The sequence below is a fragment of the Rhodamnia argentea genome, chromosome 3 (genome assembly GCF_020921035.1).
Source record: "Rhodamnia argentea isolate NSW1041297 chromosome 3, ASM2092103v1, whole genome shotgun sequence".
Classification (NCBI taxonomy): domain Eukaryota; kingdom Viridiplantae; phylum Streptophyta; class Magnoliopsida; order Myrtales; family Myrtaceae; genus Rhodamnia; species Rhodamnia argentea.
The window spans coordinates 32569179-32594834 of NC_063152.1; the positions used below are offsets into that span (position 1 = coordinate 32569179).

Below are 25656 nucleotides of genomic sequence, written 5' to 3' on the forward strand. Positions count from 1 at the left end.
GGATTGATCAGATCACGCGTAATCTTTTGGTCTTGTAATTAATCTGAGCTTTCCAATTCGTGTGACCTCTAGAACATTATCAAGAATGTTGCTGGAATTCCGGAGACTCTCTTCCTCCGTTCAGGTTGATGTTATGATCCTCCGAATGCCTCTTGGGACTCTCACTGACGAAAACAAATCAGGCATTCTTGTTTCCGAACCAGTCCGAATCCGAGTACTTTTGGTCCGACCATATTTTTTCTTTTTCTGGGCTGGGCCGGGCCGGCAGACTGGGCCAAGCAAAGCCAGCCTCGATCTAGGCCTGGCCCATTTGCACCACGATCTCACCAACTCAACCACTTCTTTTGAACTTCTTGCCAGCTAGCGTCAGCTTCTGCGACCGTGCTAAGAGTTTGAATATTACTATCTGCGAAATTCGGGTTTAGTAAGTCCTGCATGTGAATATTACTCTCATATGCATTATGAGAGCTTTAACGGCGTACGAAATTAGAAAGAGAATCCAATCATAGGATTCGCGAGGAAGTAATCTGAGGTTGAGATCGGTCGCCGGTGGGGATGGCAAGGGGAGGGCCTGCGGTCTTGCCTGGATCTCTCTATCCCTGCACGGCACGTATCTGCGGGGGTTGGCGGTGGCATCTCCACAGCCTGAGCGCACCAACGGTGCGGCCACCCCCAACGGCGGCTGGAAGATGACTCTGCTACCTTCTGATGTCTTCGCAGCAATGTCTTTTTTTTTTTTTTTTTTTTTGTCTTTTATTTGTTCAGATCTTCTTCGCAAAACAAAAGTTAAATTGAGGGGTGCATGATCCTATGGTAAGTCAAGTAACCCGAAAGTTAAGAACTGGGAAACACTCCGATTGCAAGTCTTCTGTTGTTTCGAATGCAAGAAAAATCCTTTCCTTGTCGAATGGAGTTTTTTTTTTTTTTTTTTTAAGTTTTTGGGGATTCGGTTTCTACGGCCATGGGTTCAATTCCTTTCTCGAGGAGCTCGAATTTATTTGGGAGGAAACGACTATGGATTGTTGTACTAGTTTTCCTTCATATGGCCGAGTAATTAGGATATATTGCCCTGAGTTATGAGGTTACCTAATCTCAAGAGGATTCGATCGAGCCCACCGCATCTCAATCGGGCAACATGATTTGATTCTCCCTTCTCTCTCTAACGTGACTGGCTATCTTGACTTGTGTCGCCAACATCTATATGAGCTCACTCTCTCTAGCTCGATCTAATGCGTTAGGTATGTGTAAGAAATGAAGCTAAACTCGAGGGTCAATTTGGAAACCTTGGCATGTCTCCGTTACCTTTTTGAGAGGCCTACGCCCTATAGCCGCGAGTGGGCAAAATCATCATCGATCGAAAATGAAATGCCTCACATCTCAACGAGAAATTCCAAGAAACCGTCGGAGTCCACGGATGCGATTAGGCAAAGAATTAATTTAATAGTATAGGACAAAAACGTAATTTCCTGTTAAAAAAGGTAATTATCAACAAAGCCCTTGAATTATTATTAGTGCACCCACAAAAAAAAAAAGAAGACAAATTGAAAGTGGAGAAAAGAGATAATGGGACATTAAGGACAAAATCCAGAGGCGGCGGGGCCCACAGAAAGAAAACACACCAATGGCCAATTGGTGAAAGAGGACGCTGTCACGCTGCACTTCATCTCCCTCCCTCGCGCTCTCCCTCTCTCTCTCTCTCTCTCTCTCTCTCTCTCTACATGAGAGGTCTTTTTCCAAGGTCGCTGTAACCTCCTCCTCCTCCTCCTCCTCATCCTTCTTCCTTCTTCGTCTCTCCCAATCGGAGAACTCAATAAGTGAATAACCAGGAGGATCTCCCCAGGTACCTGCTCTTCTTCTACTTCTTCTCCTTCTGCGTCTTTCGCTTGTTGTTCAGTGCGTGGTCGCGCGAGCGCATGAGCTGAAGAGACCTTCTGTTTTGGTGGAGATCAGCCGCTCGCGGTTATACGGTTTATCGGTCGAGGCGATGGCGTCGAAGCGGATCTTGAAGGAGCTCAAGGATCTCCAGAAGGATCCTCCTACCTCTTGCAGCGCCGGTACTCTCTCTCTCTCTCTCTCTCTCCCCGTCTCTCTCTATCCGCTCGATTCCGTTCGCCTCCATTGTGGTTCGCGTGTCCGGTACTCGTTCCTTGCGATGCGGTGTGTCTGCGTTGCTGATGTGTGCACGAGCGTTGTGGATAACCGTGCGTTAGGGCGGGTTCCGTGACTTGGTAGCTTGAAGTGAGGTCGAGTTTTACTTGCTGTGTATTCTCTTTAGGTAGGAAATGCGGGAGCGTTTGTAATTTCACGTTCACAAGCTCTGCTGATGCATCTGTCTGACTGCGCGAAATTGCGATCCGCACTGTGTATTACTTATTTGGTCGTCTTTTATGGCAGGTGCTCGTCCGGGACTTCTCATTTCTAGAGGGAGGAATGAGATATAGCCAGAGTAAAACCTTGTTAACTTTAGAGAATGTGCTGTTCAATAGGCAGTTTTATGCTAGCAGGAGGAAATATCAGTGGCAGAGATTAGCTCTGTTTAGATTTGAACTTGGGAAATGATTGTTAAACTACGTTAATGTTATTCTTTAGTTGATGGAATCACTGTGAACTGAAAAGTTACGATCCGAATAGATTTTGGATCATCACTTAGATAATACTTTGATAATGTACTAGTTGGCTTACCTAGCTCATATACACCATGAGCTAAGCCCCAGTGTGGGCTTCACGGCATCACATTCTAGATGATTTCTGCGGCCTTCACTTCATGCAGGCTCCACCCTTGGCTAGTGGAGGAAGTAGCTACTCTTGGTTACTTTGTTTCCCTTCTCATGTGTAGTCAAGTAAGATGAAAAATCAACTACATACATCCTGCCTTCTGTGACTGAGAATAGTTAGCAATCACATATGTGATGTGATGTAGAATTTCACCCTTGTCAGCCAATATGACACAGTGACAATGACCATGTTAACTGTGCAATCAAATTCTAAATGTCGGTACACTTTTCTGATCAAATCGCCTTGCAATTGATATTTCATGGAAGTCCTTCGGCATATGTCTAAACTCAAATTTGCATGCACTTAGAACATTTAGCATCTCTGCAGAGTGGATGATGTCGCTGTTTTTGTAAATTAGCAGTTTCTTGAAGTGAAATTACACAAACTGCTTCATTTTCTTTAATTTGGGAAAGTGATCTCTGCACCCTGGTCTGTGGTGCTGTCGCTGTTCTTCTGTGGTATTGTGCCTTTCTTATTTGGAAAATGAACTGATTTTATTTGGCTATTAAGCCATGAGATTGAACTTCCAATCTCTCGCCCCCAACCGTGTCCTCCATCCACTGGCTAATTGCCTACTGGTGTAATTGATCTCAGGCTTTTATTGATTACAAGAATTAGGAAAATGACCATATGAGTTAAGCGTGACGAAGCATGAAATTTGCCTCAATTATAATGAAGAACTCTATAAAATTGGACAAACACGATAAGCTAAGTTTAACGAAAGATCATTGACCTGTTTAAACTATACGAAGGCTGGTTTTATAAATAGGGAAGCCTATGCTTTGCATCTGTTATGGAGCATCCTATATTTTCAGGAATTACACTTTATACCATGGGATAAATTGGCATTGACTGTCTCTTTTGGAATAGCGAAATTGCTTGTTTGTCATCATCCATGTCTTTGGTGGATACCCGAAAAAGTAGATGAAGGGGAGGAAAAGATAGCACATGTCACAAAAGATTGAATATTTGTTTGTGATTGTGTCTAGGGAAAAGAATCCCTTGCATAGGGGGCAACTATGGGTATCAGCTCGATCGATGCAATGAGTATTACTTTGGCTAATGGATAGTTGAGTGTCATCAACAAAGGTTGCCAATACCGAGTTTTGCTCCTCATACAAATGAAAAGATATGAAGTGTATTTTTCGAAGTAGTAAGTGGAAGGTGTGATTATATAGACTAGAATGTATAATGTGTAATTGGATGTGAAAGGCTTAAAAATCTTTTGATTCCCATACCAATGTAAGTTCTATTTGGTGTTTTAGATGATTCATAAAACAACCCGATTCAGCCCCGTAGCTTTCTATTGGCTTCTTGTTTAGCATTCCTTGGAATGGCAATTGACACAAATTGCTGTTGCCTTTTGGCTTTGTTTTGTTGCGTCATTTGTTTTTCTAGATGTGTTACGTCTTACTAATTCTACTTCTTCTTTTGCGACATTTGGCATTGCTGGTTATTGTTAAAATAAAAAATTCCGCAGTCCTACTCGGTACGTTTCGTCTATGAATCTCTAAATTACTTTTATGTTTCTGAGTTATCATTTGTTTCCTTTTAGGCCCAGTTGCTGAAGACATGTTTCACTGGCAAGCAACAATTATGGGTCCTCCGGACAGTCCATATGCTGGGGGAGTCTTTCTTGTTACAATTCACTTTCCACCAGACTACCCATTTAAGCCACCAAAGGTACTGAAGGGTGACCTACCTGAAAGATGTGATGCATTACCATGTTGCTCGCTTCCTTTTGGGCCTTCACCATCTCATTCTTCCTGTAATTATCTAATGTTGCCATCCTTTGTCAATCCAAAGTTCCGTCTCCAATGCTTTGGAAGGATTTGATCACATAGTTGAGCCATCTAACAAGTCTTGGCTCTTATCCCGTTGCTCTCTTCCCTTGGGCCTTCACCATCTCATTCTTCATGTAATTACCTAATCTTTCTTTAGATGTTATCCTATCGTCAATTAAAAATTCTGTCTCCAATGCTTTGGAACTATCTGACCACCATCTAACAAAGTCTTGGTTCTTAATAAATTCTCGAATTATTTCCTCTTTGATGTCGTAATTATATGTTGTGTTGCGCACTGGTAAGGTAGTGTAGTCTAGTAGAACAGGAACTCCATCCACTTTCTGTTTTTGCTGCTGCCGCTGCTAGTACAATTTCTGTCAAGGTTTTCTTGATTTTTTCATCAAGGTCGTCGCTTATAAGTTCCTTGGTTTTCACAGGTTGCATTCAGGACAAAAGTCTTTCACCCCAATATCAACAGCAACGGTAGCATTTGCCTTGACATATTGAAGGAGCAGTGGAGCCCTGCCCTCACCATTTCGAAGGTGAACCTTTTAAGACTCTCGAGCTGTGTTATTTAATCTTTTTTGGATGGTAGGATCAATTAAGGGCCATTAAAATATAGAAAAATTGTGTTTCCCACTTTATATGAATGTCTAGTGGGGCTGGAACAGTCACCTAGTTAAGGTAAATTTGAGTTGTTGAAGTTCCGCCATTGTTTGCCTATGACTTGAAAGAAGCTATTGATTTTTATTTCCAGTGATAAATGTCAAAGCTTGTTTGAGATGATGCATTTCTAGCCTTGGTTCTCTTGTACTTTGAATGTATTTCTTGTCCCGTTTATACTTGAAAGACAATTTTATTAACTACAACTTAGTTCCTGGAAACTGCATTGTTACCTGATGGCCAAAAAGTAGTTTCATGCTCCTTTGTACAAGACTTTTCCTACAGACCCAATAGTTTGATCAAAGACTTCAGAACTAGTCTAAAGCAATTGGTTTATTCTTTTCAAGGAAGTCGGTCGGTGAAAATTTGTAGAGATTCCTCTTATGATTGTCATATTTACTTGCTTTGGATCCTAGAATGTCATAAATTGTTTGGATCTATATATTACGAGGTGTTAACATCGCTTTCTTGTGATCGCCATCTGTTAACCTCTATAGTGGGGGTGGATAAAGGGTTCTTATTTCTAATTTCCAGGTGTTGCTCTCTATCTGTTCGCTATTGACCGATCCGAATCCCGATGACCCTCTGGTGCCAGAAATTGCGCACATGTATAAGACTGACAGGGCCAAGTACGAGGCCACTGCCAGAAGCTGGACCCAGAAGTATGCGATGGCTTAAGATGTCGCTGTGTGTGATTCAGGGAGGGTTCCGTGTCTCTGTGACTTTGGTCTTGCAGTTTGTATGTGTTAGTGAAACAGTGCAATTCATCTCTATCCTTAGACCAGAACAAACGAAGTCTGAAAAATTACCCTCCCGACAACTCAATGCTCTCCCGCTTTCCAATTGTTTGTATGTTAAATAAGTATTTCCGACTTTGGATAGTTGTTTCAATTCCCCCCATAGTGATTAAGTTAAAACTGCGATTAACATATTTTTTAAGTCCAAATACCACTCTTCACTTCATGCTTGGAAACTGCAATTGGAATTTGGTCATCTATTTCCTGGACGTGAAGTGGCTTCCCCAAATCTGCTAAACAGTTAGCTCCGGCTTTATAAATTACTGTAGGAATTGCTTATCTATGAATATTAGATATGTTGCCCGAACTCGCTTAGTCTTTCCAGTTGTCAATTTCCTGCCGTGCAAATTTGACTGGAAGTTCAAAAGTAAAATCGAAAGGAAGAATCGATGGACAAATTATAGCAGACACTGATTTGAAAAGTGAACTCATCGGGGAAGTAAAATGCGAAAGAAGAGACTCGGGACGAGGACTGCTTGATCGACATTGTTTGCAGATGTTCATACTACTTCCGAAGTTTCATATAAACTAAGTTTAATCAGCAGATCCTCTCTATCTCCCCATCGGGCTTATAGATTCGAATCGTCCAATGGGCTTATTTGAATCAGCCAGCAAGCTCCTACGCTTCAAATCTTAGTTTCAAAAGAAGGGACGGTGGTGTCGTCGCTCCGATTTTGGCTAACTTTCCTGACTGCACGCGAGAGCTGAGGTTTTTTTTTTTTTTTTCGTGAAACACATAACTAATTTCGCAAGGATTTTCATTTTCAGTATGTGCTAGAGAAATTAATTGGACAGTATGGGGCCAACAAGGACCATTTCTTCACTTGTCATTTTTCGATACTTGGCCCTTAACGGATGTTTCTTCTGCAGTTTCCTTTTTGAAAAATTACCAAAAAAGTTCTAAACCTATTTTACTTGTGCCAATTGAGTCTAAATTATGTTTTGCCAGTGTAATCCATCCGGCTAATTTTTTCCGGCAACCATTGATGTGGATATTGGCGGTCCGAGCTGAGTGGCACCTTGCTAGGAACCGGCGAGATGGGACCTCGTCGGCCTTGGGCGAGGCTTGCCCTTGCTAGATTCGATGTCGGTCGGCATAGCCTCGCCCGAAGCGGGCGAGGCCAACCTTTAGCAAGGTCACGTCTCGTAAGATCCTTGCGAGGTGTCCCTCGCTTGTACTTGCCTTTGGCCGGTCGCTAGCCATCGTCAAGGCTCGGCGACCAGCAGAGAATGAAGGTAAAAAAAGGAAAGAATAAATTTAAAAAATATAAAAATAAATAAATTATGTTGGCATACGTAGGATGGGTGGCGTCCACGACGGCGATTTCTGGCCAAAATTGGCCGGGAGGACTATATTGGCAAACATGAAAATTTTTGTAACTAAATTGACATGATTAAAAGGTTTATGACTTAATTGGCATAAATGTAATATGCTTACAGGTTTCTTGGTAAATCTCCTATTTCCTCTCTAATGCAATGTGCTCTTCCACAAATGTGCATTTCATCTACTCAGACAAATCAAACATTACTTAGCAGAAAAGAGGGGAAAATGAACATCGTAATTTAACTATAGACCTAAGAACATCGAAAGAGCAAAAAAAAATAATAATAACGATAATAATAATAAAAAATAGAGAAAGGCCCCAAATTTTCCGAGATCTAGTGCTTTCTTTGAATGAGTTCTTGAGGGGTTTGGTGAGACGTCAGAGCATTTAGATTGGGATCGAATTAAATGTGGTCGGCACATTTCAAACATGACGAATTCTTTTCGTGCTCTCGCAAAGGACAAGACATTAGTATTCATTACAGACATCGGTAGAGCTACAACCTAATGCCTAGGCAAACAGCTCTATATCAGTAAAAACCATTATTCATTCTGAAATCTGTCTCTGACGCGCTTTGCTTTTAGGATCTCAGCCCACGTTTGGCTTTTCGAAGCGAAGCTATCAAGTGGCTGCCTCTTTCCCAACCGAATCCTATACCCCAGTGTCTGCTCTCCTTTGAAGTTTCAGCCCTCCATGTACGTGGTTTAGCTTTAACTTACCTAGCCCCTCCAAACATAAACGACACTGTTGCATTTTACACATTTTGACCAATATATTTAAACCCCTTCTTTTCTGTTGAGATCCCCCTCGAAAACTCCAATCAATCTCACCAGAAACTAATAAAATTCACCGCTCGACCTACTACTACTTGTTCGTGACATAAAAATCAACAAGCTCGGAACAAGTTATCGGGTCGTAAATCACATACCCAGCTTTCAAATTATGGCCGTGTCGCTATTCAAGGAAAAAAAGGAACTGAATCGACAACAAAATGATCAATTTGTTCGTTCGTTTCAGTTTTTAGAGTCATATAGAGCCCCATCGGACACCCGAGAAGACTTGCTTTTCGAACCATCACATGCATTTTCAACTGGATTCCAAGTCTTTTCATGCCTAACTCCATCTCCTTTGGCTTATGTATCCACCAGTGACAAACGTCGGTTCGGTTCCCTCCTTGTTTGCACATTCCCAACTTGACACTTCTTCTTCGTTTTTTAAAAATCAGCTTGTTCGGACAACAAAAAAAAAAAAAAGGACCGCACGTGTAAAGCTCTCGAGAGATTCAAAGCCATAGGCGGTCTGGCGAGAGAGAAGGAGAACGCTCACCAACCCCCAGAAAACCAAGCCAACTTAATCACCAGTTCGTGTCGTAATTAGATTCAGCTCAATCAATTGGTTTAGCTTAATTAAAGTTGCTAATCACGTACGCGATGACGACGTGGCTTTGTCTCTAGTGAAGACAGGTTTTGCCCCCCCCCCACTAGGATTTGTCCCCACCACGTGATGACGTGGCTCGCTGTCCTGACCAATCACCACGTCAGAGAGAGAGATAGAGAGAGAGAGGGGGGGGAAGGGAGGGGTCAATTCTGATTTGGCCTTTGAGGGATGGGTTCTCTCTAATCATTCCTGGTTCGGGAGGCCAAATCATTTTGGTGATTTCTAATGATTTTGTCCATCATTTCACCCGCTTTTCCAGTTAGAGAAAAATTTTAAATGAGGGGTTGGATTGAATGAATGGCGACGCTGTCAGAGAGAGAGAGAGGAGAGCAGAGGGCCACGTTCCCATGCATTTCAGCTTTTTCCATATGGGTTGCTCGTGAAATATTTGATGTCGAATGCGATTTTGCGGGTAGTTTGAGAAACCAGCTTTTGCAGGAACGGTACCGTGCGAATACACCGATGTTCCGCTCATAATCGACTTAACAAAGCGAAGAATCGTATAGGTTCAATCCTATTTCAAATCTCACATAAGCTCCGGTTACACAACCCTAACTAGAGCAATGGACTTTGAGTCTCTAAAGGGACCATTCAAACGGATCCGACCTGACAGCTAGTGAAGAACATTATGATGATCCCCCCATTTAAAAGTTCAAATTGCCTCGACCACTAGCGTGATTTCCCTTCGCTTGAAGCAAGGGGAGACATGATGCACGACAACCTCGATTTAAAATAAGAGAAGGCCTTTTTTTTTTTTTTTAATTTCAAAAATATAAAAGGGTATAATATGAGTTTAGTAACTAATTTAATGGACCGACCATTTAATGGAGTCAACAGGGACATTCATTCCAAGGTCATTAGGGTTGACGGAAGACTCGGAGTTTTGGTGACCTCCAACCCTCAATTTGTGGAAACTTACAGCCCACTCCCCCAAGCATACGCCACCCATTCGCCCCCCCTTTCCAATTTCCAAAAAGAAAATTTGTCTTAGAAAACATTAAAGCAGCACACAAAAAAAAAAACAAAAAACAAAAAGGCCATGGCAATAGTTTTTTTTTTTTTTAATGAGGACCAGTCGGGTCGGGTCCCATTTTGAAAAATGCTGTAACTTCTAATTTATTTTTTTTGATAAGGTTTGTTTTTTATCGGCAGATATTAAATCAAAACCCGACGCGACCCTTCTCATTTGGATACCATTTTCATTGTTCTAAAGTATGACCCGACAATTTATATGCATCGTATTGTCCAAAACCAGATGTTCAAGTTTAACACATACTTTGTTTCCGGTGTTTGCTCTCGTTACATACATTTTCATTATAAGTGAGTATCTCAACGGCACTAATTTAGATTAGACCATTGAAAACAACGATTTGCACATTTCAAAAGTACGATTAATATGTCTTTTAAGTATCGTAAAAACAACTCGTTTTAACCTTTTCCTTAACATAATCAAACGGGTTCTAACACGTTTTCTATATTTATTTTTATTTCTGTGTAATTAAAGGTGACGAGTTTGAGACTTCGCTATACGGGTTCAATGCACATGGACTATGCAGGCCAGGGGGCTCATCGAGTGAAGAGCTCGGACGAACGTGCAATAAATCAGACAGCCATGTGAGGCTCGCGTGACCGACGAAACGTGTCGGTCTCCGCAAAGACGTCGCCGTTTTGAAAACCAATGAAACAGGCCTCATGAAGCGGGGCCCCCTTCGGCTTCGGCTTTCGTCTCTCGACATAAATTTAAATGGCTGCATACTTTATTTCTATTTCTTTCTTTCTCCCTTTTTCCTTCTTTTTTTTTAAACCCTTTTACGAGTTACGATCTTCGGTTAAATATTTCAACTAAATAAGCCTCGCAGCGAATAAAAAAAACTTAAATAAATATTTATTTCACTTAATCGTTAACCTAAATCGACTTCCGGCTCCATTTGTTCTGTGAAAAATTGATGATTTGGAACACATTTTCTAAAATGATTGCTCGTATTGAAACGAAAAAAATGAATAGCCGAAAAATATTTGCATTATCAATGAAAATGTTTAGATAGAAATTGTTGTCAAGAGTGAAAATATTTTCCTTTAATTAATTATCTCAAGCGACTATAACGATCATTTTTAAGAAACCATTTTTTCGAAATAAACGAAGCATGAATATTCTTTTATCTTTCTTTTATTTGGTTATCCTTATTTCCTTTGATCGATGGACCTATAATCTATCAAAGCATAGCAATCCAGTTCACGGCTCGATCGATAAAATACTCGCACTATGTTATTTTACAAAATTAAATGTTCTTTGGGAGTACAATATATTACACACGTATGAAACATGTGATGTGTTATACCTGCACAAAAACACTTTAATTTTTCACTCGTTTCCCGAGTTTTCGCTAGTCAACCAATGATATAACGAGTTAGATATAAATTAGTTATCGTATATATCGCATATACGATTATGTATTACATCATATTGGATCAAATAAATATAATATTCTTTTGATTTATATATATTATTTTTTTATAACATGATTTTAATCAATGCAAATGTTGCTCATTTGCAGTACGACTAAATTAAACTCGGGATGAAAATGTTTTTTTAGAATTTGTTAATTTTTTCACCTGCTTATAAGGAAAATGACAATATATATATCGGTCTTATCGTGTGCCGTTTAATCTCCATAGTGTGTATCGACAACAGAGATTCGTGTGAAGTAACCCTATCGGTACATGAGAAGGTGTGTCGATTTCATGATTACAAGTCAAACTTTCATTTCATTCTTACCTTTAAGGCGAGTTTATAAACTAGAAGCAGAAAATGGTGGCGAGTAACAAAAGGATTTAGTTGTAAAAATCAAATGATTTATAAGAGACTCAATTGGAAAAAAAAAAAAACAAAAACAAGAGTTGTAAAAAAGTAGGTATTTTAACCTCGGGCTTTCGTTTGAAAGATTCCAAACAGAATTCTCATTATTAAAAAGGTATTGCTAATCTTCTATTGATAATCATCAACACATCCGATATGACATCCTTTTACCATGTCAGAAATGTTGGCCGGTAAGTAACGGCGGGTAATGGAAGGACATGATTGCAAAGATCAGACGAGTTATAAAGTTCAACGCCGCAACTAGTTTGCCCAACTTTTAAATTGAAACACAATTCCTCCCCATCTGTACCCATTAATTCCTTTTCTTCTTTTTTTTCCGAAATAATCTATATTTTCCCATTACAACATCTTTTATGAAAACACATATGGCACCAACAGAGTTACCGCAATGGCAAGCCACCGATTAAACCTAGTAAAGCCAAACTTCTCTAAAAAGCGATTAATCACATACTCGCCTTCTCATTGGACAAACATGGTGATTCTCTCCCCCACCAACCTCTAATTTCTCCCACAACAACTATATAAAAATAAATAAATAAGCCAATTAGCATCGGAAAATGGTAATAACCCAAAACCTAGGCATATGCGACTAAGTGCTCCCGACTTAATTATGTCCACTAATACTTGATTTATTCCTAATTAGCACATAATCCAAACAAAAAACAATAATGAGCTTCCCCTCTTCGTTTAGTGGCTCGAAGAAGGGCGTCTCGGGGCTTGATGCCACCATTGACTTCTCCCTATCTCTCTCTCTAATGAGGTCGATTTATATTCACATTTGACTCCAATTTAATTATTTGGGAAATCTGATAGAATTACAAAAACAAAAAAATTCACTATTAAAATTATTTATTTATTATTTATATTAATTATCTGGGAAACTGACCCAAAACAATTATTTGGGAAATGAATGTACATATTTGGGATTACGCATCTCCAGAAACAAAGACAAAATTATTGCATTGTTCAAAATTGAGCTCGGACCAATGCCTCTGAAGGTATTTTGTCGAATCCTATGTAGTTCTTCCGCTTGTTTTTTTTTTTTTTTTTCAACCAAGTTCGAGAAGCATTTTAAAAATGAGATTTAAAAAAGAAAATTGAGCTGTCTTATTGGATGACAGCTCTTATCTTTCTGATTCTGCGCAAATCCAAGCAAGAGGAAATCGCAGCTCTTCCTAAGCCATCGGATCTCAAAATACGCGGCTCTTCGTGAAATTTTTATTCATTTATTTTTTTTGCGGTTATTATTATTATTTTCTTTTTCTAGCCTCTATAACATATTCCCCTAAAGTCTGCTATAAGTTATTTTGTCTAGTGATTTTATAGATGTTGATTATCTTTAATCTTTATTAGTTTATCTTCGCCCCATTTTCTCCGGGGTAAAGCGACGCTCTTGATTCAAAGCAAAATGAATAATGACAACGGCTAACAATAATTAGAAGCAAAAAAAAAAAAAAAAGATAATAATACTCTTGTGGAGAAACATGAAAAAGTTCCGAAAATATCTCTTCGGGTTATCCGAACATCTTAAGTCTTTGGGCTATTTGTGCCTATTTTATAAACTCTACAGCGGGGTGTATATGAGAATTGCGGACCGCTGTCGACCCATTTAAGAGACCTTCGTTTTTCCGCCCTCGTCTGATTGCAAGGGCGTGACCCGACGGCCCAACATTGATCACGTATCCAGAGATACACAAGGGTTTCATAGATTTGAAACCAGGACATGCCCAGATATTATATGTCGAGTCGTATGCTTTTTTTTGTCTACACTGATTATCTCTTAAGTGCATACATGTTCATGATCACGATTAAAAAAAAAAAATTCATGGACACGTTAACTTCATTATACCAATATGGAATACAAAATTAAAGTATCCAGACACATATATGAACTTGGCCCAAGGAGGAAAAAACTCATGGCTAGAGACAAATTATAAAAATTAGGGGGGACGATAATTGATGGCTCTTAAGCATGTCGACGTCCAAGAAAGTCATTTTCGAAGCCGCTTTCACCAATTTGAAGAATTGCAACCTCTCCATCCATGGAATTAATTCAAGACAGGATGTATGTCTTCATTCAGTTAGGGAAGTGTATAAATATTAGCTTCCAAGCACGAAACGTTGTCGAATGATACAAACTTTGATTATAGTCCAAAGCGGCATGTACAGCTTGGGGACAGCTGCACCCAAAAAGACTTTGTATCTTTTCTCATTTAGCCAAAACTTAGACGGACTAAAGTACAATATTTATGAGGGCTCGGTTTGACCAATTATTGATCGGCATCTCTAAAATCTCATGAGACCTGATTCCTGAAAAAGTCTTCGATTGTTCTTATATGAGCCAAGACCTAGCTATGTTCGACAAGTCGTGGTTTTTGCATCGATTGAGTTCCTCGGTTAAGAAATGACGCTCACGAAACCCTATTTGCTAGAAACGGCACCACATCTTGGACTAGAGTATTGGGTCGGTCCTAAATATTGAGACCTCTAACACTTAGTAATAGGCTGGTCTCGATGGATGCTAAAACATCGGCGAAACGATTCGATCATTTCTAAAGCGCAGTCGAATTAATGTAGCGTAGTATGCTAGCGAAGCCGTACAGTGCGAGCCATATTGATTTTTTTTTTTCTTTTTCCCTCTTTTGATTGTTGACATGTTTTTTTACCAAAAACCTTCCAACAGATATTCCAAAGTCATTGGAGGAGTATCTACATGAGTACCCAAAAAAGAAAAGAAAAATTAGTTATTGCTTTTGCTAGGAGTATCGTGGCATCAACATTAAACTCAAGATCCTTGCCTCTTACAAAGAAAAAGGACAACATCCCATAAACAGCAATAAACCCACATTTGAATCATTTAAACTAAAACCAAGAATTGGCCTGTGTCGTTCGAGTACAAAATAAAACTCCTCACCGGTCAGCTTCATTCCAACTAAAAAAATTAGGAAAATAAAACAAGAAAAAAGGAAATTAAAAAATTCGAGAAATAAAACAAGAAAAAAAAAAAAGGTGAGCTTTAGTGATATTCCACCCAATGAATTATTTCTCTAACCTTTCTTTGGACTTTACTAAAATGGACAAATCCAATCAGATCAAAGAGAACAAGAGGGTCGGCTTCCTTTGTTTGACACGTTGTTCAATTTCATTGCCATTTCATATGTATATGTATAGGTCATAAAAAAATTATGTGTTCAACTTTACTTTTTCGGTTTATATGTTTTGATTATCGTCCCTCATGTTATGAATCAATATGGTATTGGTATAGCCGTATGTATGTACATACGGCCACTCGGCCGTCCATAACAATATTTTGGGGTTATAGGATGGTATAGCACTACCTCTAATTTGCACGTACCTATCACCCAATCATTGAACCGAGATAAACGTTACCGAAGGGTGCGTTTGTTTCGCGAAAAATAAATATTTTGAAAATATTTTCTTGAAAACGATCGCTTACAAAAATCCCGCTCGGCACCTAGTCGGGTCTCACTAAAGTCTTCTTTTATGCATGTGGAGGAAGAGGGTCGCTTACGTTCACGAGGAGCTAACAAAGCAAATATATATAGAATTTAGTTATGTTTTTAAATAAAACGGGGACACGAGTGACCTTTCGAAATTTGAATTCGTAGGAAAAGGTAGGCCGTTTTCCCTTCTTGATCCCCATTTTTTCATGTGGAAAATTATTAGGTTATTTACATGAAAAATTACGCATTTCTCAAACAATTTAAACTTTTCGAACGGTTAACGAGACGGTTCCACAAAACTTTTCATGGTGCTATAGTGAGATGTCTTGAATTCGAAGCTTTCCCGACCTCAGTGATCCCACAAAGTTCTTTTTTTTTTTTTTTTAAGGACGACTACGCCTGCGGTTAGAAGAGACAATAAATGAATAGAAAATTTCCCAAATTGTTCCAAAAATCAATATTGATTTAAAATCTGTGATGGTACGGCCGTGTATCAATGTTCGAACTCCATTTTCCTTAACGGTTATTTAATGCGGACGCCAGTGTTCTTGTTATGGCATAAAGAACCACATTGATGCACATAACAAACAAGAAGTGGAATATTTTGCTTCGCATTTAATTGCGCAACCTAATGACGACGACGTTTCAGAAGCAATCTATAAATGTGAATTCGTGCTGAAAAAAAAAGAGAGGAAGAAATTCAACGATGTGATCTGAGAAATAAAACCTACCAATTTTTGGCATTTTTAATAATTACTCATTGCTTTTATCACAGTGAAAAAAAAAACTGTTTTACCGATTGTTTCAGGTCAGTACAAGGTTACTCGAAAAACGGAAGCTCTTACCAAGAGCCCCGACACCCAAGTGGTGCCGTCGCCGCCGCCTCTTCCCGCCCGCTGGCCACCGCCTCCGCAGCCTCGCCCGCTAGACTGACGCCGCCCGTCCCCGTCTGATAGCTAGGGAAGAGGGGGACAGCTAATGTTGGTTAGAACATAAATGAAGTAATTCATGGCCACTCTTTTCCTCGACACGACTCCCTCCGTGCATGAGAAAACAATGGATCACGTGATGATATTGAAACCCTACAATTACAATAGGCCCCGGTTCTGTCAGTTTTTTAGCTAGCTTCGGCCGTTAATGAACCGATGGAGGTCCCACTCATCACCTTTCTTTTCTTTTCTTTTCTTTCTTTTCGTTTCCTGAATTTTGCATCCTAATCGGGAGGGCAAACATTTAAATGCATCAAATAAGCTGAAATTATAGCCTTTTTCTTGTATTTTTTTAAAGAGAAAAAACCACCAAAACGCCCGAAATTATACCCATTGTACCACATTTATCATAATTTTTTTTATGACATCAAAAAGCCATAACTCGTACCAGTGTGACACATTTACTCAAAGTTTTTTTTTTTTGTGGCACTAAAGTTCCCAAACTTTTATTCGTATGATGCAATTACCTCGAACTATTTTTCTTATTTTTCTATTACACCAAAAATTTTAAATTTGTAGGCATATGTCACACTAGTATAAGTTTGAGATTTTTTGTGTCACAAAAAAAAAAAGCATTTGGGATAAATGCATCATAATTAATATAATTTAGGATTTTTGGGGGCTTTCTCCCTTTTGTTTATGAATAAGTAAAAGTTCGAGTTTCCGTATAAAAGGGTCATTGGAAACGAAGGTTTAAAATCCGAATTTTTGTGCAAGTACTCAGAATTCGTTTTGCAGAAATAAGGAAGAATACATTGTTCACCGTCTCTGTATGATGCGACATTTTCAAGAACAGAAAAAAAAAGAAATGAAATGGAATACACGAAAAATGTGTTATTCTCTAATGAAATGCGATATAATAGGCAAAAAGATATGTCATTTTCACTAGATGCTTATTGCATTTTCTTAAATAAATAAAAAACATGTTCCCAATGTCACGAAGTTTCTCAATCCCGCCCTAAACGTTAGCATTTTATGAAAGTTTTAGTCCACCTTTCTTCCTTCAACGGACATAGTCTGCATCCATCACTGCAAAGTCAAAATCCCTTTTGAAAACCACACGGTGTACGGGGCGCCGATTACCTTCGCGATGCTCTCCCGGAGCTCGCAAGGTACGTGAGGACGGGGCGGCCCCTTGCCCTCCCTCGAGCACGTAGCTGCCGTCAGAACACAAAGTACGATAAGACCTCACAAGTTAATCGACAGTGCATAAAACGATTAGCATATTTCGTTTCGAATAAAACGTTCGAATTTCGGTACAATGAGAAGTGTAAAGAAATCTGTTAACAGACTTAGCATGCGTCGCTTCGAATAATCCTCCTTTTCAAGATGTCGATGGTGTATAACACCAGGGCCACCACGATGTTTTGGAAATTAGAACAGATTAAAAAAGAAAAAAAAAAACAAAAAAAGTGGCCATGAGAAAGAGGGCAGCATGCCATGGTAATGTACTGTTGGCTGTTGGCTGTTGGGAGAAGGGGCCCGAGTGGGTCCCCCCCCGGCCCCCACACCTTCGCACGTTAATCCCTGTCGCAGCTGTGAAAACCCGACAGTCCAAAAAACCTGGGTAAAAAAAGTCGGCAATGTTTCCGCCTGATGCCAGCTCAGCACGCGCTAAAAAAAAATAACGGCTTTCTAAATTTTGAACCCGGGGTCCGATTTGACAGAAAACGCCCGCCCCCTCCCCCTCCCCCGGCTAATCCCTCTCTTAACGGACAATTAACGCGCCCCCACATGAGGAGCAGGCCTTTAATTGTCATTTAACCCTCAAGTTAAACCCCCGCAGTAACTCCCCAGTCAAACCGAGGACTGAGAGTGAGAGAGTACCTCTCCTCTCCGCTCCCCCCGATCACGTGACCTCCTCTCTCCCCCCGAATCTCGACCCCGGAGGGGACGACGCTGAGTCAGTACGGGGGTAGGCTCGGCTCCGAGCCGGGCCCCCTGGGGCCACGTGTCGCCATCCGCGTGGCCAGACTTTGCGGCGCCTCCAAAAATATCTCCTCCGTTCCGTTTCGCCGACGGAAAGGCGGGGTGGGGGGGATTTCACCCGGAGTTACCAACTTACGCTGCGTCCTTTTTTCTCTTATTACGACGAGGGAAACAAAAAGAAAAGAAATGAAGGAAAATGCTTGTGCGATTAATTGATTTTATTATTGTTTTTGGTCAGAATAATTAAAATAAAATTGAATGCAGATTAATTATCTTATTAAATGGTTACGGTTGCTGGCGGGATCCTATAAAACGGGTGGACTCGGTCTTCATTCCGCTCCGACTCAGCTCTCTCTCTCTCGCTCGCTGCAAAGAGTGTCTTTTCTTTCCTCTTCCATTTCTGCTCTGAGACAGCATTCGAGCTGTTTCTTGCTGTGCCGGGTTTCTTCCATAAGTGGGAAAAATCGAGCTTCTGCGATCGAAGAGAGATTGATACGGCCAAGGTGTCGGGGACAGTTCTTTCGCCATTTCCATTAAAAGGGCCAGACCTTACTCACAGTCTCCGTCGGACCGTCTCCCTCCCCTCTGTCTTTTTTCTTTTTCTATTCATTTTCCGTCTTCGCCATATCTTTTTCCCGGAAAATCTTTCCCCTGCCCTTTTTCGTTTTTTGCCCCCTCACCTTTCTTTTGCAGAGCACGCACCGGTTTTCCTCCTGTTCACACACCGTCCACCACCGCTTTCTCTCCTTTTCCTTGCTCGTCTCGGTCTTCGTCACTATCTACTACCGCACGCAGCACTCTCTTCTTCTTCTACCCTTCTTTTTCGTTCTGGCTATCCCACTGCTTTAGTGCTTTTCGTGGTCTACTTTCTTTGAAATTGCCTTATCTTTATTTTTATTTTTTTGGGTTTTTGCTTTATTCTAGGGAGGGTCGCTCGATCCCCTTTAAGCCATTTCTGGGCATTTCAAGCTTCCCCTTTTAACTCCTCCTCCCTCTCTCCCTCGACTCTTCTCTGTCATCTTTATATCTTTGAAGAATATCTCTGCAATCTTCCAACCCCCCCTCCCTCTCTCTCTCTAGTCTCTTTCTTCGCTTTTGGATGTCAGCAACAGCGAAAATCAAGATTTAATTCAAATTTTCTGTGAAATGATGCCTCCTATCAAGTTCACTGAACACTGCACTCACACCAAGCTCGCGAGACCCGACCATCTCAATAGCCCGAAAAGCCGACCCGAAATGAACCCCAGAGTCCTCAGGATATCGTACACGGACGCTGACGCCACGGACTCCTCCAGCGACGAAGAGGCTGAACTGCTCCCCCGCCGGCGAATCAAGAAGTTCGTTCACGAGATTGCTCTGCAGTCCGGTAGCGATGGAGACGCCAGCGCTTGGAAAGTGAAGGCCAAACGGCACAAGCCCTCCGGGAAGTCCGCGGTTCCAGTCGGTCGCCGCGACTTGAAGGTGTCCGCTGGCTGCGGCGGCGGGAAGAAATTCCGGGGCGTGAGGCAGAGGCCATGGGGAAAATGGGCGGCGGAGATTCGAGACCCGACGCGAGGCGTGCGGCTGTGGCTGGGAACTTACGAAACGGCCGAAGAGGCGGCCATGGTCTACGACAACGCCGCGATACAGCTGCGCGGACCTGACGCGTTCACCAACTTTTCTACGCCGCCGCAGTCAGCACAATTTATTCCGCCGCTGCCGAAGAACAGTATCCGCCTCCCTCTGCCACGGCCTGCAGCTGCGGCGACGGCGACGGCGACGGTGAGCAGCTCGAGCTCAGCGTCCGGCGCGGACTCGTCCCGCCTCGTCTCTTCTCCAACATCAGTGCTGCGGGGCGTCTCCAGTGAGGAAGCCGATTCACCAATCGACGCAACGAAGGAGTCGTGCGTGTCCGAGGATTTCTCGGAGGCCTCCCACCGCTCGCCGTTCGATTTACATTTGCCGGACGACATCTTCGATTTCCAGAGCTGCAGCTCGGGCCTATTCGACGCGTTCTCCAGCTTCGGCGACGGAGTTCTGATGGACAACTACACTCAGGACGATTTGTTAGCTAACCTCGGCGATGATTTGGGGCTCGGGTTCGGGTTCTCGAATTGGAACTTCAACGATCATTTTCCCGACATTGGGGATATATTCGGGTCGGATCCTGTTGTCGCCATGTGAGAGCTTTTTTAAAAAAAAAGAAAAACATTGAGAAAAAAAGATGCAAAAAATCACAAAAAGAGAAATACAATAGTTTTCGATGCTTCTCTTATGTGAATTCTGATTTTGTGGCAAAGTTTTGTATCTCGGGCACATATGTTGCGGATGCCTTGTTTATTTATTTAATTGGTTTCTTTTTATTCGGTATTTTAGCAGTGTAAGTTTGAAAAATCATATCCGCGTGCCGATGTTTGATTGGCTTCAAGTTATAATACGCAGTAATTCCAATGCAAATTAGAAATGTAGAAATGTAAATTAAATTAAAGATTAAATTCCACTAATATTTTTCCAATGCCACTTTCGGACCTTCCCTTATGGTACGATTCTACACTAGCCATTTTGACCGTGGCACGTGATAGGAAGCGCATGTGAAGAAAGCTTTTTGGTTTTTTGCTTGGTCTTTTTGTTTTTTAATAGCATTGTCGCGACCTGCTTTTTTTCCGACACGGTCGGAGAGCCATAAATTTAGGGGTTTTGCCTAAAAGGAAGGATGAAGGACCGATCAAACTAGGCATGAGCTTTTCCAAGCCCATATCTTCGGTAACATTGAATTTTGTTTTAATGTTTAGCAGCTTGAACAATTAGCTAGGAGCTGCCCTGTTTACGCTAATCAAGTTGGTTGTTTCCCGAAGGTATCAATTTTTCCGGCCACATTTTTTTAAAATTGCACACACATTTTTGTGTGCGCCAAATACATGTATCAAAGAGACGGGTTGCTGGCCTCTCGTGTGCCCATTCAAATCACTCCGTTTGACAAAAAAAAAAAAAACATTACTCCGTTTAAAACATCGCAATCTCCGACCCACAAGAAAAAAAAAACATCAGAATCAATTTAAATCTCATAAATGGCTCAGGGGGTAAAAAAAAGATCAGGAGATATTTTTTGATTATGCTTTGAAGATTCAACGACGTGGGGAGAGTTGTTGGTGGAGGAAGAATCTTGACGAGGCCGCGTGGCAATTCGCGGTGCGATCCAGGTGGAAGCCAGCGGGGTGGAATTGCGTAGTTGTGACCCGTACTACGGGTAGCCGGTAGCAGCCAGGACAATTGAAGCCCGAGGAGCAAAGTGGAGATGTCGTGAGGAATGGACAAAGGCAGCACAATTAACACGACGAGCTAAGTAAAACGCGGATTGGAGTGGAACATGAGGTTGTCTGCGCCTTCAGTTATAGGTTAACTCAACCGATCCTGATCGATTGTCGGCACCTACGAGAGAGCTGTCTTGCTTGTGGTGAATTCGACATTTCTCTCCTATCCTATGTGCACGGCGAACGCCACACTAGGTAGGTAAATTTCAAGGTTGAGCATGCTGTCAATTAACACGACGAAACAAGTAAAACGCGAGCAGAAACTTGGGCGAGGCGAGCGGTCCCGAGCGCACGGTTGTCCGCACGTGGGTCGATTCATCGTAATCCCAGTCTATCCGCATAACATCTTCACATGGTTGAAAGGAGAAGAAACAAAATTAGGGGTGAAAAGGATAGATGTGATAATTTAAAAAAGGGGGAGACATGAGTGTAATAAACGAGAGGAGTGGCTTTCTACTAGAAAAGAGATATGGCAAAATTGGCGACCCACTTGCCAATAGAGAGTGGGGAGTGTGTGGCGAAATGTCAGACTGTCTCGTGTCGCGATGGGGATGGTGGAGGATGGATGGAGGAACCGTCGCATAATGTTTGTCGTTGGTCTTTGTCCCTAGGCGAAAGGTACACAAAAATCCGAAACCATAGTCTACTTTGCCCGAATCGGGAAATAGATGTCAGCCGCCGGTGGCCGGTCGTAGGGTGGGGCCGACGTGGGGCTTCTATTTCCAGAATTTCCGTTCAGGAACACATTAGAGCAATCAGCATTAGCATTCGATTTGTTATTTGAATCTTCCCGTCGCCGTTACGAGAAGCGAAGTGGGAACTCGGACCGGATAAATTGGAATCTCCTATCTTCTACCAAACACGACATGGAAATACATAATTGGAGAGGTAAATAAGGCCCGAAAAGATTTGAACTAAAAATTTATGATACTATATGAAATTTTATGAGATCACTGTTAATTGTTTAAAAAACTTAAGTTGTTAGATGTGCATGATTTGCATAGCTCGTGCTTCGGTAACGATTGCATCCGAAAGTATCGAGCGGGCACGTGTAAGATCAGTACAATCAAATCCAGTCTATCAACGTACAATAAGAAAGCATAGGAAAATCGAGAATTTATAGAGCTTTTACGTTACTTTTAGCCATATTGCTTGATCGGCAACTCCAAAGGTCTTCTCCCACACCAAGTAACTTCATTTCCATTACCGCTCTCCCTTCTCCATCTCTCTTCATTATTTCACCATTTAATCATAACTGCTTATAATTAACAAAACATTTTCCACTTTCACAAAAAAAAATTGGACATAATTTCCACTTTCAACATGATAGCATGACACCAACGATTGACGGATCATCTATCGAAAGATTATTTCGTATACGATCCGCGACACGACGAACGGTATACGAGATACAGTGATGGTCGATCCAGACTTCGATTATTTACCTATGCTCATCAACTTTCATCCTGAAACCACGCGTCGATACAAATGGTACATTTATGTTTTGGTTTTTATTTTATTTTATCATGAATTATTGTGCTGTGTGATGTCTTTGTTTACTTGTACGTTTACTCTTTGGAGTAACTCTGTTCTGTACCTTAGAGCAGGGACTCAACCCCCAAACCAAACCATTTCATTATGCTTCCCGCACAGCCGACCCGCGAGCAGTAGCAGCAGAAATCCGTACGCTTTTTCCCTCTCTCTCCCTCTTTTTCTGGTCGAGAGCTACTCCCACATCGCAACCCCTCAACAGCCACCCTAAAAAAATCAAATCACCCCCCTACGCTACGTTGCGTCGGAGTGGTCCACACGTGTTCCGCCTGGCCGAAAAAGCCTCCGCCAGGCGCCGTCGCCGCCGCAACTTTTTGGGCCTCGCGTGTCGGCGTCCGGGGGGGGTTGCTCCTGCAGGCTGCAGGTTCCCGCCACACACGACGAAGAGGCCAATCGCTGCGGTTTAGGCTGATCTGAGCTCTTACCTCACGCGCCATTTACAACGTCCCCATTATTTTGTATTTATGTCGATCGGTTTCTTTTTGGCTTGTGGGATGAATAGCAGTGTCAAACGGATGAATTAAGTCGAATATGACCTAAATCATGTTGATTCATTTAATTCGTTTTAATTTATTTTTATGCTATACAAATCTGGTGACTTTTATCTAATCCGACTTATAATGTTAAAACACTTCAATATCAAAATCTAATATAAATTGTTAAAAAATTTTTAAATAGTTTTCTTAATTATTCCATTTATGATAAATTTAAAACTTATTTATGACCCACTTTTAAAATTTAAGGAATTCATTTATGACATACCATCGTAAAATATGGGTAACCTCGTTCGGATGTGATGTCACTATCATATTGAAGGAGCATTGAGAAGAGTGATTGCGGGCTTTGTCTTATTCACACCTTTAATCGAATCGAATTGAGGATCGACTGTCTGGAAATGGACAACGAGCACGGCGAAACGATATGATCGGGGCGTCTTTTCTTTTTCAGGCGACACGATGCTAGCAAGAAAATAATTTTTCCCTAAGCAATGCTTGATCGGCCGAATGTGGACTAGTTGCACTCTCGATAGTACAACTAAATGTACGAAGTGTCGTCAATCTCAATCGAGTGCCACTGACGGTGTGCTGCCGGGCATCTTGTTACTTGCTTGTAGATCTGCCGATCTTGGATGGTTTTCTCACCAGTTTAGTTTCGGGAAAAATCTTAGGCTCAATCCTCATTGGGTAATTATGAAGTAGGGTTAACTCTCATTGGGTAATTATGAAGAAGGGTTAACTCATAAGGAAGTAAACCCTAATAGCAAATCCTAGTCTCGAAATGGACGACTGAATTTGACTTTATCAGGAACTCGGTCTTTGGTGCGGAATGCCAGCACAAAACTCCATACCTAATCGAATCACCCACGAAAATAAACCGCGGCCGAAATCAAGTATGTCGCAAAGTTTGGTAGACGATGCGGATTGGATCGTTAGTTTCGAACCCTAAGTTGAAGGAGAAGGAGAGGGAAAGGAATCGGACTCGAGATCTATTTACGAGACGGGGCAAATCGAGTCGTCGACACGGCTGGAAAGATAGAAACGAAAATGGACGAAGGGAGCGATAACCCCACGAAAACTTGCGCCTCTAGACATGATCTAAATGGTCCATGCGCGTCCTTTCAGTGCACGGTAGTATCTGGACGCCCCACCTTGTGGAAACAAACAAACCAGATCGCCGCGACGGTACCCACCGGGACATGATGCGTCGCTTTCATCAAAAGATTTGGCCATGTGCTCACTTACGACGTACTTTGTTAGAAACATGGGACCTTTGCTTTTGGCCCGACCTTGGTCCGGGCGTGGGCGTCAAATTAGGATAGGAACGAGACGGTACTGGCTCTGATGCCACATTTAGGTTGTCCAATCAAAAACTGAAGCGATCGGATAATTAAAGAGGCGCTACATGTTTATAAAAAAGATCTTATAGAGACCAGATCTGTTGTCAAGCGATGTTTGGACGATTCTTCAACGTACGCGTTTCGAGGATCGTGGCCATTTTAGAAGATAAGTTAAGGAACAACAACACTTTGCATGCACCGATGAAGTTGGATGGACGGAGACGTGGGTGCTGCTCGTCTTGTTTCAACTCTACAGCTCCTGAAACCCTCCGAAACCGCATTCAAAGAGAGAACTTAGTTCCGGAAAGATATTCTCCGTAAATATCGAACCACGCTTTCATCTCTCAATTTAAAGTTCATAGCAAACCCGACGACATCGATCTCACAAAATCTCGCCACTCCGGATCTTCAAAGACTATGCGATTCGACTTCTCGGTGGTCCTTTTTTTTCTTTAGCCGCCCTCCCCGTTCCTCCAGGTCTGCCAAGACTCACCCCCCCATCTCCGTTTCCATCCCATTTCCTTCCCCAAGAAAAGAACAAATCACAATCATCATTCTCGAGAATTTTCCGTAGATGCATCGTAATCGCTTCTTGTATCTTTGTAGCGTCGATCGTGGAAAGACAGGGAAAGAAAGGGTGGAAAGGCTCGAGCGATGTTGCGGATAAGAAGAGCGAGACAAAAAGTGGAATTTCTTTCTTTTTCTTTTTCCCCATTAATCAACCGTCGATCCTTTTTATGACCTCATTTTCTTATAATAAATACATTTCACGACGATTTAATATTCGTGAGATAATATAATTTGTCGGTTAAATGCGTAATATAACATTCCTCATGTTTAGTCTCAACTTTCACCTGAGAGTAACCATGCAAAATTTGTAATAAAGGAGGTTAAAAAAAAAAAAACAAATGGGTCCTGAAAAAAATTGGGATCAGAC

The 25656-nt window shown here is 41.5% G+C and overlaps 2 protein-coding genes and 1 long non-coding RNA gene across 7 annotated transcripts; 2 read left to right on the plus strand and 1 right to left on the minus strand.

Moving 5' to 3' along the window:
- Nucleotides 1-24: 24 nt before the first annotated feature.
- Nucleotides 25-21989, minus strand: LOC125314200. Its single transcript, XR_007197752.1, has 3 exons — nucleotides 21979-21989; nucleotides 10171-10181; nucleotides 25-151 (listed from the first exon to the last, which is right to left on the minus strand). It is a non-coding gene; the product is annotated as an uncharacterized LOC125314200 (long non-coding RNA).
- Nucleotides 1723-6303, plus strand: LOC115754669 (ubiquitin-conjugating enzyme E2 28). 4 transcript variants are annotated; one of them, XM_030693768.2, is made up of 5 exons: nucleotides 1723-1840; nucleotides 1946-2054; nucleotides 4331-4458; nucleotides 4997-5101; nucleotides 5757-6303. In XM_030693768.2, exons 2-5 carry the CDS (start codon nucleotides 1985-1987, stop codon nucleotides 5898-5900), a joined length of 447 nt encoding a protein of 148 aa, XP_030549628.1. In that variant the 5' UTR covers nucleotides 1723-1840; nucleotides 1946-1984; the 3' UTR covers nucleotides 5901-6303. The 4 variants fall into 4 exon arrangements, with proteins under 4 accessions (XP_030549628.1, XP_048131705.1, XP_048131704.1 ...); XM_048275748.1 differs by having other exon boundaries at nucleotides 1780-1840; nucleotides 1967-2054; XM_030693769.2 differs by lacking the exon at nucleotides 1723-1840 and adding an exon at nucleotides 2395-2446 and having other exon boundaries at nucleotides 1931-2054.
- LOC115754667 (ethylene-responsive transcription factor CRF2-like) lies at nucleotides 18371-20369 on the plus strand. 2 transcript variants are annotated; one of them, XM_048275746.1, is made up of 2 exons: nucleotides 18371-19892; nucleotides 19923-20369. In XM_048275746.1, the coding sequence occupies exons 1-2, from the start codon at nucleotides 19188-19190 to the stop codon at nucleotides 20202-20204; spliced, it is 987 nt and encodes a 328-aa protein (XP_048131703.1). In that variant the 5' UTR covers nucleotides 18371-19187; the 3' UTR covers nucleotides 20205-20369. The 2 variants fall into 2 exon arrangements, with proteins under 2 accessions (XP_048131703.1, XP_030549622.1); XM_030693762.2 differs by having other exon boundaries at nucleotides 18371-20369.
- Nucleotides 21990-25656: the final 3667 nt, after the last annotated feature.

What these genes read in the sequence shown, in the direction of transcription:
- LOC115754669 (XM_030693768.2), top strand. Translation starts at nt 1,985, where the DNA reads ATGGCGTCGAAGCGGATCTTGAAGGAGCTCAAGGATCTCCAGAAGGAT. An exon ending in ACCCATTTAAGCCACCAAAG is followed by an intron (nt 4,459 to 4,996) that starts GTACTGAAGGGT and finishes TGGTTTTCACAG; the next exon opens with GTTGCATTCAGGACAAAAGT. An exon ending in CTGCCCTCACCATTTCGAAG is followed by an intron (nt 5,102 to 5,756) that starts GTGAACCTTTTA and finishes TCTAATTTCCAG; the next exon opens with GTGTTGCTCTCTATCTGTTC.
- LOC115754667 (XM_030693762.2), top strand. Translation starts at nt 19,188, where the DNA reads ATGATGCCTCCTATCAAGTTCACTGAACACTGCACTCACACCAAGCTC.